General features: G+C 43.5%; 1 protein-coding gene across 2 annotated transcripts in view; it reads left to right on the top strand.

Annotated features, from left to right (window-relative positions):
• Nucleotides 1-22,302, top strand: part of LOC124776992 (brain-specific angiogenesis inhibitor 1-associated protein 2-like) — an 886,269-nt gene that overhangs the window by 798,851 nt on the left and 65,116 nt on the right. For both annotated transcript variants that reach the window (XM_047252239.1, XM_047252240.1), the window contains exon 3: nt 10,323-10,415. In XM_047252239.1, coding sequence (XP_047108195.1) covers nt 10,323-10,415 — 93 coding nt within the window. The remainder of the gene's footprint in view (nt 1-10,322; nt 10,416-22,302) is intronic.

Here is a 22,302-nt window from a genome sequence, read left to right on the forward strand (position 1 = left end):
CTTGCTCAGTAAACAACAAGACATAAATATTCTGACTCAAATATTGGTTTTTTCATAACGTTTGATAAACGACTGTCGCACTAAGTTCATCTATTGCTGACGTCCGATCTATCTCTCAAAGACTTTACCTTGTGGCGTGGGTGTGAGGAAAGATAAACACGAATTTATCTAGAAGTCTCCTCTCATTCACTAAAACTGCATAATTATGGAAACGGAACAGTGAAAAACTTCGTTTTTGACTATTTTTACGACGTTTCAGTCACTGTTAGGCGTAACTATCCCAGGAATTTTATCCGTTATTGCTAAATGAAAGTCGAATATCGAGCTACTTAGTTGTCCCAGGAGGAGTGGTCAATACTCAGGAATTTGACAGGAACGATCATTCGAAGCAAGAAAGTCTAATAAACATGGGCTCCAAAATACGTACTTAAAGAGCTGTGAGCGCTTCTTCATCTTCGACGTTGTGAAACAAATCTTTTCTATTGCAAGCACCTTGCTTGCCATATTTTGGGAGGAGGTAATATGGACCAAAACAACAAAAAAGTCCAATAAACGTGAGATCTAAAATGCATTCCGTAAGAGCTATGAGCATTTTTTTCAGTAGAAATGTTTAACGGTAGCGAATATGAAGAAGTGCGTTAGAACCCATGTTTATTGGACGTTTATTTCTTGTTTTGGTCCACACTACGACCTCTCAAAATGTATACATTTTAGAGCCCATCTAGACTCTTTTGCTTCGAATGATGGTTCCTGTCATATCCCTGAATAATGACCATTCCTCATGGAATACCCTGCATTGAACATTCATATGAAGTTCAATGTACTCACCTTCATGTGAATGTAAACAAAACTGACGACACGTGTTATCAATTGGACGAGCGAGAAACAAGCATGACACTGGAAAAAAGATATTTAAATGTGTCTGATCTTAAAAATGAAGTTTAAATAACTTTATAACTACAATGTGTTTCTTAAAAATCGGAAAAGTACTTGTAGGGATTAATTAAATGCCTCATTAGAAAATTCAAGACTCCGCATCCTTTTGAGTTCAGAATAGCATTCTAAAAGCAAAACTTTTAGTGATGTTTTGATGGTTCTGAAGCTCTTACCTACAAGTACTCAAACATTTACGAAAGACTTTCTGGAGTACTGCGCAGTATTCATCAAGTTTCAAAGAGCATTTGTCATACGAGACAAAATTATCCAATACCCCCGAGATCAATTATCCGTGTCCACCAATAGTGAGGTTACAAAAACTCACGCAGATCGAAGCAGAAGCCAGATTTGTAAGCAGTTAAGTCCGAACGCACCTCCCGAAGTTCCAGACTCTCAACTGCTATGAACGAAAATCGTTACCAGTGGCTTCGCCACGCAACACAGAACTCTGTTTTAGACTTATTCGCAACATTACGCCGCCAGGCAGGGCAGTAGCACGTACCTGTTTAGGAGTAGGAATGGCAAGGTGTAGTAGCGAACACCTTAGACTGTCAGCACGAAATGACAGCTGGAACGTGCTCCGAGGAGTTTTGGCCTCTGCCGTATCTCTGGGAAACTGGAGACCACATCCGCGGTGCAACTCTGGCAGACGGGTGGGGGAAGCGCGGAGTGGCCGTATACAAAGACATTTCCTGGACACGTGGCCGCGAATCTTCCAATGACGACTGTTTACTTGGTAGAGATGACGTTAGCCGCTGTACCATTCCGACCCTTCTATGAAATTAAGGAAGGAACGGGCTAGGAAACGATGCCCTTGTCAATGGACACTGCTCTTCGGTGCAAACCACCTGCATTACTGTAGAGCTTACGTTGTTACCAGTTGCATAAAGTACTGATGCTACCGCATAACAACAAACAGTGAGGATTTCGTATGTAAATCTCTTAAGAAATAAGAATCTGCTTAAGAAATAATACCTCGCACGATGATTCCAAAATACAACTACTATAAGGTAATACGGCAAGGCGTTGCAAGCGACACAACTAGTACTCTTCAATGCCACAGCTTTGACAATCACAGTGAGTTTGAAACGGGACCTACCTGTAAACCTTGTAACGTTAGGCGCTTACACACAAGGCCAACGAACGACAGAGACTGGATTCGGCCAACATTAGTCGCCAATGCATTGGCGTTCGGCTTCTCATCCTTACCAAACGAAGGGCTTGAGGCTAAGGGATTCGGACATGTGGAATCTCTTACAGCTTGCCGACGCTGCTCTCGTTATGTTATTGTTATAAAGTGGCGTTTTAATTACAATTTCACCGGCAGATATTATGAAAGAAGTCGAGGATTTAGCAGTCGTCGCATGTGCAGCATTTATTTTACTACAAGAATCTAATCATCAGAAGAAGAAGTATAAGAAACAACGCTGGTGAACGCCCTCTTCTAAAAAGTAGGGAGCAATGTGGTGGTGCAAAGTTAATGTCTACCGTAAAGCTAAATTAGAATATGGGCTATTTCATTTTTTTTTTCCTAATGAAAGATGCACCTTTGTAATTATTGTAACGTCCCCTTAGAAAAATTATAAACGACTGTGCTAGTAATCTTCTACGTTATTTGATTTTCAAACAGCTGAGCAAAACTGAACGTACTCACACAGTTCTCTCTTTACTTACTCTGATCATCACTAAACTGACACACAATTTTTTCAGCGCAACGCAATCTGACTTTCAAAAATCCCTACAAAAGAATGGCCCTGACTAACAATAACCTATATCTTTCATGAATCACTCACCTCACAAAAATCTTCATTACGCAAACTACTGCAATACAGAGAGCGCCAATACTGCCAGCTAAATAAAAGATTCTAACTACTGAAGGCACTAATTACTGATAGGCATAGTTAGCAAATGAAAGATTTAATAGAGAACAAATAATGTATTTACCTTAATAATGTTAAAAAGTCATCATATATATCTATCAATTCATGACATCTTTACAAATTTCCTTTTTTTGACGGACACACGTCCAGATCGTCCGCTTATAGTAACCTCTCAAAACTCTGGCATCTCTCTCTCCACATCCACCACTGCTGGCGGCGCACCTCCAACTGCCCAACGCTACGCGCTGTTCACATCCAACTGCCCAACACTACACTAGTGAATATATCAACAATGAGTCCAACCAGCCACAGACTGCACACAGCACAGTCAGCGCTACGTGGCGTTACCAACATAAAAACCTAAACAGCCTACTTACATTGTTCCTGAATTGTGTAAGACCTAAAATTTCCAAAGATAATGCCTCTTTTAGGAGAGCTCTACCTGCAACAGAAAGTTAAGCCACTCACAGTTTTGTTTGTTTCACTTTGTCGTTCACGGCAAAAACGTGTCAATAAAGACATTATTTTCTTTTTCTCGTCGCGCATACCACCTTCTTTTAGCTGAGTTAGTCCCCTCCAAGCGTCTATTCTTTTCCGTTTGTTTCTATAATCGCAGTTAGTAGGGGCCCATAAACATTTCCGTTCGCCACAAAAATCTATCCACTTTAAGGCTCTCTCCATACTTCACTCTATGCATCTCAATTTTTAAACACAATAAAAACACATCCTTGGCTAGAGCTGCAGGGAAAACAGCGACTTTTGAAATTCAGTTTTTCATGATAGCTACAAGTCACACGCAGTGTGTTTTGTTCACTGGTTTCGCTCTTTAATTTAACAGCCAACTACTGTACTTTAAACTGCAAATTCCAGGGTTTCTGGTGATTAGTTAAATTAATAAAACACACTAAGTGCGACTAGTGGCTGCCCTGAAAAGCTTAAATATTCGCCCGTTCTAGAGACATAACAAATCGCTACTGAACCTATGAACATTTGACCTGGCGTTCTCGCTAGAAGAGGGGTTCCGGCGGCAATCATCCGCCAACTTTTTAGTGTTACCGCTAGCAGACCGAACCGCAACCAACGCCGACCGCTTCGCTGACTTCGATTTGCCGCCTGTACAGACTGAGCAGATCTCGGCCAACGAAGCGGTTGCTATTCGTTGGCCTTCGTTGGCCTAGAGTGTACGCGCCTTACAAGCAGCTGGTTCGATGACTGCAGAGCGGATTGAATCTGACAGATCGGCTGTTGGCCGGCGTGGATGTTTGTTGGGGCGGCCAGCTGTCTGAAGGATTGCGACGGGCGTGCTGAGCGCAGACAAAGGCGGCTGGCAAACCACGAGGCCCAGCGGTCATAGGGGATTACCCGGGCGGAAGGACGTGTATTCCGGCAGCATGATCGCGAGATGAGCAAAGATGGAGGGGCCTGTGACTTGGAATATCGTCATGCCGTACAAGCATGCTAGGAGGAAAACGATGACAGCTTTGGAACCGCGGGAATGGGATGAGGACGCTGAACATAAATCCATGTCTAAGTATTAATAACTAAAAAAGTTATTAACATTATTAACGTAGTTGTTCATAATAAACTGTAACTACTGAACCCATCAGAAAGTCACACTTTGTAGTGTCCCTTTTGCGAATTTTGAGAATAATGCGTTTGAAGTGTGTATAATTAATATTGAATAAGACTAAACAGACCAGACTTAAAGTCAGTTGTGCAAAAAATATAAAATTATTTACAAAAATTATAACGTCGATACCACGGTAGGGAAAGACAATAACGATGATAAACAATATCGCATTGAAGAATAGGATGAAATTAAACATTTATATCTTTGTACAATGATTTACAAAAATTATAACGTCGATACTAGAGTAGGGAAAGACAGTAACGATGACAAACAATATCGCAGTAAAGAATAGGGTGAAAAAAACATTTATATCTTTGTTTAGCTGTAGAAGATGAAAAGATAAGTTATTACACGCTCTTCTGCTGTTTCTGATTCTCATGTTACTCTTGTTAGATAGATATTGTGTGTAGCGTTCAACGCTAGCAGATGTTCTTTTTGTTCTTACGACTGGACTATAAAAAGGGTGTTTATCAGCTTATTGATGGAAATATATGTGTAAAAGTGAGTTCATTGCATTATTTCAAAAACATGCCAGCCACTAATCGCAATGTTTTAATAATTTGTAAATCTCGGGATACTGATTTCAATGTTAAGAAGCAATTTAGTTAGCGACAAGATCTGTCATGGGCGATGTTCATTTGTTGAGAAATAGATCAGGTTTTCAAGAGTTCATTGCATTATTTAGCGTATACTGCTGCCTGTAAATGGTGAGTAATTTAGAAATTTTACACTGCTGATAGATTCTGAAGTTATTCAGGAGTTATTTATATGTGGCATATTCGCGTATGTTGCGCATTTCCGAAAAATAAAATGGATCTGTATAAAACTTAAAATCAGTATGTTCTGGGGATTATTATTACCCTTCGGGATTTTAACTAACAGATAGAACCTCAGTTCATCTTTTATTAAATTATTCGCTGAAGTGTCTCACTGCTACCACAAGATTTTCGTGTAAACAATTATCACGTTGGATTGTTGGGCTATAGAGCGATGATTTACGAGACAACTCCCTATTGATGACAGCGAGCCACACTCAAAGTTAATGGACCATACGTTGGCGGAGCTTACTATTTCATCGTAATTGTTTGTATCTAAATTGATTCACGGCGTGAGGAGCAGGATCAAGAACCCCGTGAGTAACGTCGTAACCTTTATTCCGCTATCAGTGTCTGAGTAAAGAAAGTTCGTAGTTTCTGTAAAACTGGTGTTACGGGAAAGCCTCCAATAATGTTCACCACACAACTTTTAATTAATACAACTTTTCCTACATTTATTATCACTGTAAACACTGCGACGACCAGTTCCAGCCGCCACATAAATGATTGTTTATGGGTAGTCACATTCACAATCCGTCACACAATACGACAGCAGCAGACACAGCGCACAGTCGGACTTAAAATCTGATGAAATTCTCGTGTTTGTAACAAATTACACCGTTAGTGGGCACAGTGAGGCTCATGACAACTAACAATGCATAGAGATATATACAGTTGTTACTGTGCAATTAGCACAGTATAAGAGAACGGTAGTCTTACAGAACTGAGTCATTGATGTCGAGGTGCAAACTGACTTTTATCAAGGAGATTCACAAAGATACAATATACAAAATAAAATGATGTTAACATTTTGATGGGAATAACCTACCTTTAACTAGAGGCGTCGTCTTTAGATTTATAATCATTTTTGCAAATTTATGCAAATTCTTAATGGATTAATTAATTAGTAAAAGGCGTTACATGGTTCATAAAAATTTGATCAAAAAATTACAATGGTAAAATCCGGAATATGACAGGTACAATGGCTAAATCTTCAACGAAAAATCTGGGTACTTCCAAACTATAATATTAAATATCTGGTAGGTTAATTCGTTTCAGAATAATCGAAATGCGTTACTATTTAGTCTAGATGCGACTCTTTATAGTGGGTGGTATCAACATGTTCAACTCGACTGATTAGCGCATTCAGAATTTTCTATCTCGTATTGTAGTAAAGTTTTTAATTAACACAGCTTTCAGCAAAACGAATTACACTCTTGGAATCAGTATATCGAAAACAAAAGCCTGGTAATTAATCTCAGCGAAACAGTGTATTTAGTACTTTGATGCATTCAGGTACGTATTACACTTCCACATTGTAAATACTTTGACAAAAAATGGAAAATTAATAGAAAACAATAACAGGGGTATAATAAGAGCAGATGCGAAGATTCTAGCTTGCTCTGTTTCAAGTGGGAAGACAACTTTCACTTGTTCAAAAAGAACTCTGTTGCTCACAGCTGCAAAAAGAGTCCTATAAGTATATATCCTGAAACACTGTGAAGACGTGGACTATTCTGTCCTGCGGTATCCGTATTTATATCAATATTGTTGCTACACTGGAGATGTTCCGTGCAGTTACCACCCATTCTTACACAACCTTCAGCACTGCTCAAAGACCCACGGACTCGTGGTAGCAAACCTAACTGTCCTTGCAAAATGGGGCCGAGGCTGCTGAAACATGTACCCGTGGTCAATGGACAAATTTCTTAAAATTTCTCCATGTTCAAAAATTAAGAGGATTATGGCCAGTTTAACTGGAAGACAATGGTACAAGATATCCTAGACGACTCTATGGTACATTGCTAGATGCTATCTTACGAGAGGTAAACAATGATGTATTGGCCTGTTATACATAAACTATATCCACTGTCTTTCAACAAGCGTGGAACTGATTATAGAGAGGCCGTGTAGAAGTGAACGATCGTAAGAGCCAGATACCCAAAATTGTTGCCCGCTAAAGAGAATCTCTGGATATAGAATGTAGACTGGCAATGGCAAGGAAGGCGTTTCTGAAGAAGAGAAATTTGTTAACATCGAGTACAGATTTAAATGTCAGGAAATCTTTTCTGAGAGTATTTGTATGGAGTGTAGCCATGTATGCAAGTGAAACATGGCAAATAAATAGTTTGGACAAAAAGAGAATAGAAGCTTTCGAAATCTGGTGCTACAGAGGAATGCTGAAGATTAGATGGGTAGATCACATAACTAATGAGGACGTATTGAATAGAATTGGGGAGAAGAGAAATTTGTGGCACAACTTGACTAGAATAAGGGATCGGTTGGTAGTACATATTCTGAGGTATCAAGAGATCACCAGTTTAGTATTTGAGGGCAGCGCGGAGGGTAAAAATCGTAGAGGGAGACCAAGAGATGAATACACTAAACGAATTCAGAAGGATGTACGTTGCAGTAGGTACTGGGAGATGAAGCAGTTTCCACAGGATAGAGTAGCATGGAAAGCGGCATCAAACCAGTCTCTGGACTGAAGACCACAGCAAGGATTTTCGTATGCTCAAAAGTGGTAAATGGGGTAATTTATTATTCCACGCTGCATGTTTCCCGCTTTATTCTAGGATAAAAGGTGTGGAAACAGTCAGGGATAAATTTATTTGCGAGAAATATCGCACAGTATTTTATCGATAACTGTATAACACACAGTTACAACAAGATTTTTATCAAAAAATCAAGCTTTTCTTTTAAATCATTAAAAAAATTCCAAAATCATAACACGAAAGATAGAAGGCGTTTTAAAACACAGTTCCAAAATTTGTTTTAGTCAACATATCATTAGACCGACGTGTTTTGAAAAATTACTCAAAAAATTGAAAACCAGATAGAATTCGCAGAAAGCGATCAGGAACCAGAAGGCAATGCAGTTTATGTCCCATCACTATTTGGCAAGAATGCCCAGATGGCTACTTATTGGATTTACAGAATAATACGCTAATAAAATTTTTAGTCACCGTACATACATAATAAAAAGACAATTCAACCCCGCAAGCAATTAAAAGAAAACATAAGATTGATCAGCTGAAGCTCTTAAATAGAAGGCTCTGTTATTCAACTACAATTGTGCAAGGAGCCCTGTTAAGTAATATACATGCAGACAATTTCGCTGAAATGCAAGATTACTCGAATAACGCAGAAGCCAACTTAAGAAATTACGTTACATTCATAAGGGATAAAACAGAAATACGAAAGCTGACGAAATGCAAGTTTCAGCGAACTAAATGTTAAATGCCTTACATAAAACCAGTTTTCTTTCAACTGCAAGGATGTTGAAAATGCAATCACCATACGTTGCTTCCGATTATTGCTGGCAAGTTAAATCTACAATTAACTGACTCCCAGCCAATAACCTTTCACGGACTTACCCGCTCTGGTAACATCAATTTAACTGTGGTGGAAAGACCGACCAGCAAAACCCTCAAAATTGTAATTACGAGCCAATGACCAGTATTACAACAGATAAAACACAATTAAAAACAGGCTTAAAATGTAGACCATTAAACACTATAGAATTACGATTGAAAACCCGGGGAAGTATAAATATCCAGTTAATTCTCACAAGTCTTATTAACTTGATCCAGAAGAAAATAGTACTACCAGGTTAATCGAACTGCAGTATTACTTTTTTGCTTAGGGCGCAGTACATTACATTAATATTCGTTCCGTATGTCGTGAATACGACATTTCGTAGAGATGTGGAAAGAGTCGGTTTAACAGAAGTTTTTATTACACTTTCTTTTACATTTACTGTTTCATATCTAAAAATCCATCTGTTGAGTAGAAGGAGCTGTCATTCGGAAATTATTTTAATTTTCTTTTAGATGTTGGTTGGCTATCTGTCAAGCTTTCAATGCTATTTGACAAATTACCAAAGATTTTCGTGCCAGCGTAATTCACTCCTTTCTGTGCCAAAGTCAGAGTTAACCAAGAATAGTGAAGATCATCCTCTCTTCTAGTGTTGTAGCTATGCACTTCGCTTTATTTTTGAATTTGGATGGGTTATTAATAACAAATTTCGAAACAAATTGCTCACTATGTGCAACCTTCTCTCGCCGACAACCCGTCCACAATCGTTACAGAAGTTGAGCAGCATTCATAAGGCCAGGCTGGCTTCCTTTCTGAGAGACATTCCATCCAACCGGTGCCGTTTACAAATCAACAACACTGAACCAAGAACGCTACCGACTCCCTGTGTTGTGACCAGCCAGCTTCAAAGTTACTGCGCTCGACCACCTCCTTCTCCTCGACGGCGGAGCCATTTAAATCACTTTCCGCGGCCCTGCCCCCTCTCGTCCGGAGAGGGAAGTCAGATCTCAGAGCGAATATAGGCGAGCGGAACAACTGTCGATAAGCGCACTCGCGCGTGTCAGTTTCGTTGGAGTGAATGGACGAGCTGTAATCTGCTGTGATGGTCTTGTGGTCTAAGAAGCTACACATCTTCGTCGTTATCGACAGAGCAAACTCTTATACACAATATACAAAACCGTGGTGTATTTCTTCAGAGGCACTGTTTTTTAAGGTCCATCGCAACGCTGGAAGCTGCGTATTCGGCATACAACTTGTTACGAATGATGGGGTGTCTGCGAATCGCTGGAGTAATATTCCATGTTGACGGAAAGTACAGCAACGCCAACTGCAAAGTATTCCCGACGGCTATCTTTATTGGTATTTGGTTTCAACCGCTATCAATTTCGAAGCTAATTAACTAGATATGTTCAGACACTCAACACAGATTTTGGTCTTTCGTGAGTATCCTAAATCAATCGTCGTCATTGGTGGGACGATTCCTTGGCACGGCTGATTTCTTTCGCCGATCTGAGCTTTTGCTTCGTCTCTAATGACCTCGGCATGTTAAAGTCTAATCCTCGTTCCACTCTTCTTTCCGACACAGACTGTCTGCCCTTAAGTGGTCCAAGAGACTGTTGGATTTCAAGGCTCGGCTCGCAGAGTGAGGGATCTGGGTTTGGGAACTGAGAGTGAGTGATGTGGTTTTGGGAACTGAGCACCTGGCAGCAGCGTTTATACCTGTCTCTCTCTCTCTCGTTTCAGGAGCTGCGGCGGCGTCCCGGCTGTACGTGGACGCCATCAGCAAGCTGGCCAAGCAGGCACAGCAGGGCACCTGGGGAGCCTCCGCAGACATCGGTGAGTGTGGTTTTTGTGTTTCTCTACTATATTTCAATCCGTCACTGACTTGATAAGAGCTAAGTTCATATGTAGTCCATATCCAGTCCGCCTCCGTAGATGAGTGGTTAGCGCTACTGATGACCCTATGGGGATCCGGGTTCGATTCCCGGTTCTTCCAGGGTTCATTCAGCCTCGCGAGGCCGAGAGAGAAGTTACACGACCAAGCAGGTGGCGTTGCAGGGTCAGAAACCCGACAACGACCGTGAGAGCGGCGTGCAGGCCACATGCCCCTTGATACAGCATACAATGACACCACTGGCAGCGGATGACACGGCGGTCGGTCGGACCCTATTGGCCCATCTAGATCCAGAACGTGGAACTTCTTTTTTCTACAAGTGCCCATCTGGGCCATTGAGCATCTCTGAAGTTCATGCCATCGTCTCGAAAGCTACATGATGCGCTACAGAATTTAGGACTTAAGTAGAATGTTTGTAAGTTAGACTCTAATGCGACTTGACATTATCAGAATACACTGAGCTTATTTCTTGATAAAACTAAATTCTAGGTTTATTACAAATTTATTGAATGAGAATTATGTCCTGGAAATAAATTCTTTTTAATTGGAGACGTGATTATTTCCGACGGGCATTTTGAACACGAACTTACCTGGTGCATTGACAAAGAAAACATTTACATTACGAATTACGACTTACGTAGATTCAGCTGACGCAAACGAGTGAAATTACGAGTTCGGGGTATTGTAGGAGGAAAGATGAGGAATATTATCGGTCTGTGTTGAAGAAACTACTAAACAGTCTCGTGTAAATCGTTCTAATGTAAACCAGACCAGCAAAATCAAATGAAGATCTAGTTACAGAACATATACAGGGTTCAAAACGTAAAGACGATAGTAACTTTCGCATGATGTCGCTGTCAAGTGACATAGCTCAATGATAGTTGCGTTACACATTGGGAGAACTGCTGCAGTGTGGTACAAAAGATAACTGAAGGACATCTTTTGTTGAAAGATAATAATTACACTTAAGTCACAGCGATTTATGTGTTCCTCTGGACACCACAGACGGCATGGAAAGCTCAGCAACCCGCTGCTGTGCTCGTCATAAGGTTGGTAAGGAGTTCTTGTTGAAGGGCGTTCCGTTCCACCACCAGAGCGGTTGAAAACTGCCGGATTGTCTCTGGTGCATGTAAACATCCTTCAGTACGTCACCCCACAGCATTCCACACGTGCTCGGGGGGACTCAGGTCAGGCGCACGGACGGGCCTGTCCGTTCGAGGAATATTCTCTCGTTCCTCCACCAGCGCTGTTCAACGCGGTCATTCATAAAAATGAAGTCAGAGACCAATGTACCGTGATAAGACGCACATGGGGGAAGGGCATAGTGGCACAATAATGCTGACCGGTGAATCTCAGCGTTCAAAGATTTTTAGATCAGTACGCCTATACAACATCATGCCTCCATAACACCTGGACCAAAAACAATCGTGTTCGACAATAATGGGCATACTGTAATATCACGAGAGGCGGTAACACGTAACGCACCTAGGAACAATCTAGAACTCACTCACTCACACACACACACCCACACACACACACACACACGCACACACACCTGGCTCAAAACGACTCACAAGTTCGTGACGCCCTTCATCGGTAATGCTGGAATTCAGTATGGTGTTTACCCACCCTTAGTCTTGATGACAGCTTGTTTCTTGGGGAATGGCAACCCATTCTTCACGGAGTGCTGCAGTGAGGAGAGGTATTGATGTCGGTCGGTGAGGCCTGGCACGAAGTCGGCGTTCCAAAATATCCCAAAGGCGTTCTATAGGATCCAGGTCAGGACTCTGTGCCGCCAGTCCATTACAGGGTTGTTGTCGTGTAACCACTCAGCCACAGGCCATGCATTATGAACAGGTGCTCGATCGCGTTGAAAGATGCAGTTACCAGCTACAAACTGCTCTTCAACAGTGGGAAGCAAGAAGGTGCTTAAAACAGCAATGTAGGCCTGTGCTGTGATAGTGCCACGCAAAACAGCAAAGGTTGCAAGCCCGAAAAACATGACCAAACCCTAACACCAACGCCTCTGAATTTTACTGTTGGCACTACACATGCTGGCAGATGACGTTCACCGGGCATTCGCCATACCCACACCCTGCCATCGGATCATCACATTATGTACCGTGATTCGTCACTACACACAACGTTTTACCACAGATCAATCGTCCAATGTTTACGCTCCTTACACCAAGCGAGGCGTAGAGTATCTATGTAGAAGTAGATGCGGATGTAGTTTTCAACATTCTTATCTATACTCCTATGTGCCTTTCTACAACTAAAAACTATCACGGAATCCTATTCGTGAGGAGGTAAACCATAAGTGGCTAGGGACAATGTACAAAATCGCTACCCTGGCTATCATCAGTCGAATAATGAGGAGCTCGCACATAAATGATGGCTACTTCGAAAAAAACGGGGATTAACTTTGAGTACAGGGAAATTGCAGTCCTGTTACAAACCTTCACGTGACCCGGCATCTCGTGGTCCATTTAACACTGAGAATCCCAGACGTATCCCAAAGAAAGTCCAAAATGCCGATATGGCGCGAAAAGAGAGAGCTTATCAAGAGTATGCGAAGTGCCCGCTGCTACTGCTGCTCACTAATGGTTGACAGTCTCTTGCAGAATGTGGAGGCGTTTATGGAAAGAGGAAGGTACTGTCCTGCGACATTTCCACCAAGCCTAGCAGAGAGATTGCGTGTGATTGCGCAACTGAAAGCGTTATTTGGGTGCGGGGCCCAATTCTTAAATACCATAGAATGGTCACCGTACTGGGATACATCTACATCTACATTAATAATCCGCAAGCCACCCAACGGTGTGTGGAGGAGGGCACTTTATGTGCCACTGTCATTACCTCTGTTTCCTGTTCTACATCTACATCTACATCTACATTTATACTCCGCAAGCCACCCAACGGTGTGTGGCGGAGGGCACTTCACGTGCCACTGTCATTACCTCCCTTTTCTGTCCCAGTCGCGTATGGTTCGCGGGAAGAATGACTGTCTGAAAGCCTCCGTGCGCTCTCGAATCTCTCTAATTTTACATTCGTGATCTCCTCGGGAGGTATAAGTAGGGGGAAGCAATATATTCGATACCTCATCCAGAAACGCACCCTCTCGAAACCTGGCGAGCAAGCTACACCGCGACGCAGAGCGCCTCTCTTGCAGAGTCTGCCACTTGAGTTTGCTAAACATCTCCGTAACGCTATCACGGTTACCAAATAACCCTGTGACGAAACGCGCCGCTCTTCTTTGGATCTTCTCTATCCCCTCCGTCAACCCTATCTGGCATGGATCCCACACTGATGAGAAATACTCAAGTACAGGTTGAACGAGTGTTTTGTATGCCACCTCCTTTGTTGATGCACTACATTTTCTAAGGACTCTCCCAATGAATCTCAATCTGGTACCCGCCTTACCGTACGCATACTCCCAGATAATTTACATCTAACCTAAAAAACCGCCCAGTCCACGCCACAGAACCCCTGCTACCTGTGTAGCGGCCTGCTGGGTGTAGTGGACTCCTGACCTATCCAGGGGAACCCTATGGCGCAAGTCGAGGAATCTGCAGCCCACACGGTCGCAGAACCTTCTCAGCCTCTGATTCAGACCCTCCACTCGGCTCTGTACCAAAGGTCCACAGTGAGTCCTGTCGACGATGCTGCAGATGGTGAGCTCTGCTTTCATCCCGCTAGCGAGACTGGCAGTCTTCACCAAATCAGATAGCCGCCGGAAGCCAGAGAGGATTTCCTCCGATCCATAGCGACACACATCATTGGTGCCGACATGAGCGACCACCTGCAGATGGGTGCACCCTGTACCCTTCATGGCATCCGGAAGGACCCTTTCCACATGTGGAATGACTCCCCCCGGTATGCACACGGAGTGCACATTGGTTTTCTTCCCTTCCCTTTGTCCATCGACAAAGATACAACGACTGAACCGGTTGTGAAGCAAGTGCTTGAATCTACTTCTTAGCATCTCTGAACGTAATGTTCGGAGGTCTCGAGGGGTGACCTTGCCGCAGATGACTGGGACTGTGTGTCGTGATGCACACTGCGACTTTCTCTTGAATCGATACTGAGAATGTTAAGCCACCACTCATCAAATGCGTGATATTTTTAGTAGAACATGTTTCGGGAGTACATTATCCCGTTACCAAATGCTATACAACTCTGAGCACTATGGGACTTAACTTCTGAGGTCATCAGTCCCCTAGAACTTAGAACTACTTAAACCTAACTAACCTAAGGACATCACACACATTCATGCCCGAGGCAGGATTCGAACCTGCGACCTTAGCGGTCGTGCGCTTCCAGACTGAGGTGCCTAGTTCCACTCGGTCACAACGGCCCGCTATACAACAAGGAACCCAATGAATAGACCGCGTTACAACACATACTAACATAATATTTACATCGTCCTGTAGTATAAACATACCTTAAAGCCTCAATGTCATAGGCGCTATCTAAAGTAAAAACCCAGTAACATACATGCTTTGTCAAACATAAAACTCATGCTGACATGTTATACTTACTGAGCACAGCTGTAAACGCTGCCGCTTTCACCTACCAAAGACAGTACTTTCCTGGAACATAGATGCCACACTATAGGATCTATTAACATTATTTGTTAACTCATAGTAATATCTAAAACCCAATACCATCGTGTGCGTCAGTGTAGGAAGGCCAACAGGAAACATAAAACCTAATGCCGCTAATTCTAATAAGTTGGCGACTGCTTCCCAAGGAGGATATCGCTAAAGCGGACCCAAAAATGACTTGCATACTTCTATCTTCGCAATAACACGCTTACGCATTCATTTTTTAAAGCGCAAAAAAAACTCCACTTCTTCTAAATTTGAGAGCAACCACACTTTATCCTCAAAGTGCAATATGGTGTCTGTGATGTCACCCAAGAAAAGCTGCTCACCCCCCGAGGTGCTCCGCCACCGGAAATGGCCCATTCTCTTTATTATTATCTTCTTCAAACCTTACTTCAAAGTTTCTTCCCACTTATCCCAAGCACTTCACTTCACAATCCTGACACTTATTTCGTAAACTCACGCTTTCCCCATCCATTTCTCCCCTGTGCCAGTCCGTCCTCAATGCAATTTTCTCCCCTTTGTTGTTAAATAATCTCGCCAATTTATAAGAGATAATTCCCCAATATGGCATTACTCTATACTTCTGGGGACTTTTTTTCGTTTTGTTGGTTTCTGTGCTCTAGCTCTGCACTCAACCTCTCTACCAAATCTGCTTCAAAACCAATATTTGCCTGTTTTCATTTGTTTATTCTTATTCTGAAGACTTGGCTGCATACAATTAGCCCTGTAAACAGCATTTTCGAAGAATTCTAATTCATGTTTATGGCGTCTTAGCAGTTACTGTACCTGTGAACGTAGTTTCCTAAATATTCCTGTCTCAATTTCGTTATTCTTATTCTCGATCCTCAAATCTATTCATTTAGAACAGATATCTGAATGGTGCGAAAAGTGGCAGTTGACCCTAAATAACGAAAAGTCTGAGGTCATCCACATGAGTGCTAAAAGGAATTCGTTAAACTTCGGTTACACGATAAATCAGTCTAATCTAAAAGCCGTAAATTCAACTGAATACCTAAGTATTACAATTACGAACAACTTAAATTGGAAGGAACACATAGGAAATGTTGTGGGGAAGGCTAACGAAAGACTGCGTCATTTTGGCAGGACACTTGGAAAATGTAACAGATCTACTGAGGAGACTGCCTACACTACGCTTGTCCGTCCTCTTTTAGAATACTGCTGCACGGTATGGGATCCTTACCAGATTGCACTGACGGAGTACATCGAAAAAGTTCAAAGAAGGGCAGCACGTTTTGTATTATCACGAAATATGGGAGGAGTGTCACAGAAATGAAACAGGATTTGGGCTGGACCTCATCAAAACAAAGGCGTTTTTCGTTGCGACGGAATCTTCTCACAAAATTCCAATCACCAACTTTCTCCTCCGAATACCTGCATACGGAGAAACGATCACCACGATAAAATAAGGGAAATCAGAGCTCGTACGGAAAGATATAGGTGTTCGTTCTCTCGGCGCGCTGAGCGAGATTCGAATAATAGAGAATTGTGAAGGTGGTTCGATGAACCCTCTTCCAGGCACTTAAATGTGATTTTCACAGTATCCATTTAGATGTAGATGTAGAAATCAAAATAATATGAAACTTCCTGTTGCTCATGTATTTCGTTAAGCTCACTCATCAGTTCATTTATTTATTCTACAGATTCTTGATACACTGTAAATACACTCCTGGAAATTGAAATAAGAACACCGTGAATTCATTGTCCCAGGAAGGGGAAACTTTATTGACACATTCCAGGTGTCAGATACATCACATGATCACACTGACAGAACCACAGGCACATAGACACAGGCAACAGAGCATGCACAATGTCGGCACTAGTACAGTGTATATCCACCTTTCGCAGCAATGCAGGCTGCTATTCTCCCATGGAGACGATCGTAGAGATGCTGGATGTAGTCCTGTGGAACGGCTTGCCATGCCATTTCCACCTGGCGCCTCAGTTGGACCAGCGTTCGTGCTGGACGTGCAGACCGCGTGTGACGACGCTTCATCCAGTCCCAAACATGCTCGATGGGGGACAGATCCGGAGATCTTGCTGGCCAGGGTAGTTGACTTACACCTTCTAGAGCACGTTGGGTGGCACGGGATACATGCGGACGTGCATTGTCCTGTTGGAACAGCAAGTTCCCTTGCCGGTCTAGGAATGGTAGAACGATGGGTACGATGACGGTTTGGATGTACCGTGCACTATTCAGTGTCCCCTCGACGATCACCAGTGGTGTACGGCCAGTGTAGGAGATCGCTCCCCACACCATGATGCCGGGTGTTGGCCCCGTGTGCCTCGGTCGTATGCAGTCCTGATTGTGGCGCTCACCTGCACGGCGCCAAACACGCATACGACCATCATTGGCACCAAGGCAGAAGCGACTCTCATCGCTGAAGACGACACGTCTCCATTCGTCCCTCCATTCACGCCTGTCGCGACACCACTGGAGGCGGGCTGCACGATGTTGGGGCGTGAGCGGAAGACGGCCTAACGGTGTGCGGGACCGTAGCCCAGCTTCATGGAGACGGTTGCGAATGGTCCTCGCCGATACCCCAGGAGCAACAGTGTCCCTAATTTGCTGGGAAGTGGCGGTGCGGTCCCCTACGGCACTGCGTAGGATCCTACGGTCTTGGCGTGCATCTGTGCGTCGCTGCGGTCCGGTCCCAGGTCGACGGGCACGTGCACCTTCCGCCGACCACTGGCGACAACATCGATGTACTGTGGAGACCTCACGCCCCACGTGTTGAGCAATTCGGCGGTACGTCCACCCGGCCTCCCGCATGCCCACTATACGCCCTCGCTCAAAGTCCGTCAACTGCACATACGGTTCACGTCCACGCTGTCGCGGCATGCTACCAGTGTTAAAGACTGCGATGGAGCTCCGTATGCCACGGCAAACTGGCTGACACTGACGGCGGCGGTGCACAAATGCTGCGCAGCTAGCGCCATTCGACGGCCAACACCGCGGTTCCTGGTGTGTCCGCTGTGCCGTGCGTGTGATCATTGCTTGTACAGCCCTCTCGCAGTGTCCGGAGCAAGTATGGTGGGTCTGACACACCGGTGTCAATGTGTTCTTTTTTCCATTTCCAGGAGTGTACATCGTCAATACATCTTCGTAAAATGTTTTTTATCGCAGTACTTAACATTTCCTTTACAAAAGCCGTTCCATAGGCGTTCAAGAAGATGTCCGCCGTCTGCCCTGCTAATGCACAGTCAATTGATATATCTGTCTCCAGCACATAAAACTTACCATTAAATTTAAAATATTTGAATGATAAAACATACTTTGGTAACCCTATAAATCTATCTGTTTCAATCTGGGGTATTTTATCACATTCACATACATTGTTTTCTATTATATCTGTTGTTTCTTCAGACGGCACAGATGTATTCAGATTAGTTACATCTGACGAAGCCAACCTGTCACCTTCCTTTAATTTACATTCTTTCACCAGCTGTATCACATACCTACTATTTGTACCCGAAAAGTATTCTCCATGGACCTTAGGTACTACTCTTCTATGGAGCTGACGTCGGCTGTTGTTTGGTTGTCGACTGCACTGCTCGGCTGACCTGCGATTGGTTTGCCTCTGGAAGAGATGCGGAATTTCTTTGGCGTAGTGAGAGACTGCCACCGCCCGCTTTTCGTCCTGCCAGCGCCTATGGTTGGGCAACCCCTTGATTAACCGGGTATGCGTTTCCCATAGACTGCCAGAATCGACATCGGCCCTTGAGAGACAGTCAAGAGAAATATTAGTCTGCGGATCCCGTTCACTTTCCCTCGCATCTGTAATTACGAAATTGCTTTTAGGAGATCCTGCATCGCTTGGACCCGCGAAACAAGACTGAATGACCACAACCACTGTCCCATTAGTATGATCCCTGTAGCACTATGGTTGCCACGCAACAGATTTTCGCCATCACTGGAAAATTGGTGATCCGTCCAATGACCCTAAAACTCTAGAAATTAATGTCTCTGGCTTACAATTACACAACGTCAAGAATTTTTTGTTTTTAGAGAAACTTCCGTTTATTCAGTTTAACCCCAGTTCACCAAGTCCGTTCTTTTCGAGCTAATTACTAACCCACCCGTCAGACCAGTCCGCCGCGACAATCTCTTGACTCCTTCGGTAAAAGCAATGTAGTCTCTCCAGGTGCCCCTTGCATCCCAGTCCCCTACGGAAAGAGCTGTAGACGCACGCCAGCTCCACGCTCTCGATCTGTAAATCCGTCGATCCCTGTAGGCCACGACTATTGTCACTTTTTCTAAAACGCTTGGAATAGTAAATACTAACGCTTCTGTTACATTCGATTAACATCATAACTGACGCACGCTTTACAGGGTATATGACTGGCTACTTCTCATACATGAGCAACAAGCTCGCGGACAAAACACTTACTATCGACTTCTGTGGAGTATAGTTCAAAAAATGGTTCAAATGGCTCTGAGCACTATGGGACTTAACATCTATGGTCATCAGTCCCCTAGGACTTAGAACTACTTAAACCTAACTGACCTAAAGACATCACACAACACCCAGCCATCACGAGGCAGAGAAAATCGAACCCGGGAACCCGGGCGTGGGAAGCGAGAACGCTACCGCACGACCACGAGATGCGGGCAGGAGTATAGTTGAGCTACAGCCCACATGATAAATATCTGTGCGTAATAGTTGATTCCTGTCTGACATTTGAGGAACATCTCGAAATGACGGGGCAACATTATTGGAAAGCTGGCTGTAATAAGCTAGGGAACACAAGCGGACACTTTACGTACAGCAGCACCATCGACTGTATATTCGATTGTCAAATACTGTAGGCTAGAAACAGCCACTTCAGAAAAATCGATGTCCAGCTTAACATCAGAACGAGAATCGTCACTGGCATGTTACAATGTGGCTTCATTTATTGTCTAATTTGGCACCAACTGATCCGATATGACAACGGGTAGCGGCCAGAGTAGGCACATATAAAATGGATAAATTCTTAAAACTTTTCCAATGAACGAAATTATTTCTCACTTTGCACATACCAGGCTATGTGGCATTCCAGAAATCTCCGCCAGCTTGCATCTTGCCATTTAGAAGATGCAACTGGCCAATGTTTGCTGGACAATACCTAGTTACTCAGAGTGACCGAAGTGTATTGCCTACAGACATCAGTTGCTAAGAAAACTAGAGCCGCTTGAACAGCATGAGAACCAGCTGTGCAAGATGCAAAGCATTCGCTCGTAAATAGGTGATCGTACACAGCCCTGAATGTAACCGTGGTGCAATGGGGCATGCTACATACGTGCTTCTGTCTCTACGGATTTGCTGCAAAATGGACAGAATTAGTTAGTTTTCGCTTTAGTTTATGCATCACTAGATCCTTTGCAAAATAATATCAGACATGCCAGTCTAATTGAAAAGGAAACTATTTTTAAAAAATCAACTAAATCATGCACACAGTAATATTACCTCACTTACGTCGAGATTAAGAAGTAGTGTTTTTAATTTTAATTTGTTGTTTTCAGTGGTTTTTATACATATTTGAAAAAAGGTTTACAATTAAACTAAAAATATGCTTTTACACTGTATATTCGTATCACATCGCTGTTCACTGCTCACATTCCACACAAACACACACTTCGCTACACTACACTGCAGTGGCCTGCACTCCACACACACACACACACACACACACACACACACACACACAAACGCGCGCTCGCCGCGTGCTTTCCGCTCAAATCAGACTCTGACGAAACTTCCGCCATTCTATTGAATTCTTCGTGTTGTCCTCTTGGCACTCCCGAATAAAGTGAGTCAGCGCCTGACCACAATGAATCACATGTTGAGTTCATTAAACTATGACAGTTTACTGTTGAATGACAGCTGTTTATTAATAAATAATGTTAATTTCTTATCATCTAAACAAATGTTGATTTTGGAGTATGAATTCTTAAGAACTACGCTTTAACTGATCGAAAAAATTTGTGGGTTTTAGTTGTTTCTTTAATCTCCTTGGGCAATTTACTGAAAGATTTCATTCTGTTGTAGATAATTTTGTTTTATGTTTCTTTATTTGAATACGCTTGGAAATGTAAGTTTAGTCCTGCTCTTGTTCCATGATATTAGTACTGCTGTGAGATAACTGCTGTTGTGATTCTTGAGCTGCGTAACGGATTGGTACTTGCAATGACATGATGATGTTAGAATCGCCATCTGTTTACACAAATCTTTGCAGGATGCTGGGTTAACTTCTTTAGTTACTGTGGGCTTACTGGTAGTTGGGAGCTCCAACGTCAGGCGCGTAATGGGGCCCCTTAGGGATATGGCAGCAAGAGAGGGGAAGAAAACCAATGTGCACTCCGTGTGCATACCGGGGGGAGTCATTCCACATGTGGAAAGGGTCCTTCCGGATGCCATGATGGGTACAGGGTGCACCCATCTGCAGGTGGTCGCTCATGTCGGCACCAATGATGTGTGTCGCTATGGATCGGAGGAAATCCTCTCTGGCTTCCGGCGGCTATCTGATTTGGTGAAGACTGCCAGTCTCGCTAGCGGGTTGAAAGCTGAGCTCACCATCTGCAGCATCGTCGACAGGACTGACTGCGGACTTTTGGTACAGAGAAGAGTGGAGGGTCTGAATCAGAGGCTGAGACGGTTCTGCGACCGTGTGGGCTGCAGATTCCTCGACTTACGCCATAGGGCGGTGGGGTTTCGGGTTCCGCTGGATAGGTCAGGAGTCCACTACACGCAGCAAGCGGCTACACGGGTAGCAGGGGTTGTGTGGCGTGGACTCGGCGGTTTTTTAGGTTAGATGGCCTCGGGGGGGTACAGAAAGGGCAGCAGCCTCAAAGGGTGCGGGGCAAAGTCAGGACATGCGGGGGCCAAGCAGCATTCGGTATTGTAATTGTAAACTGTCGAAGCTGCATTGGTAAAGTACCGGAACTTCAAGCGCTGATAGAAAGCACCGAAGCTGAAATCGTTATCGGTACAGAAAGCTGGCTGAAGCCAGAGATAAATTCTGCAGAAATTTTTACAAAGGCGCAGACGGTGTTTAGAAAGGATAGATTGCATGCAACTGGTGGTGGCGTGTTTGTCGCTGTTAGTAGTAGTTTATCCTGTAGTGACGTAGAAGTGGATAGTTCCTGTGAATTATTATGGGTCGAGGTTACACTCAACAACCGAGCTAGGTTAATAGTTGGCTCCTTTTACCGACCTCCCGA

This window comes from Schistocerca piceifrons, chromosome 2, assembly GCF_021461385.2.
Source record: "Schistocerca piceifrons isolate TAMUIC-IGC-003096 chromosome 2, iqSchPice1.1, whole genome shotgun sequence".
Classification (NCBI taxonomy): domain Eukaryota; kingdom Metazoa; phylum Arthropoda; class Insecta; order Orthoptera; family Acrididae; genus Schistocerca; species Schistocerca piceifrons.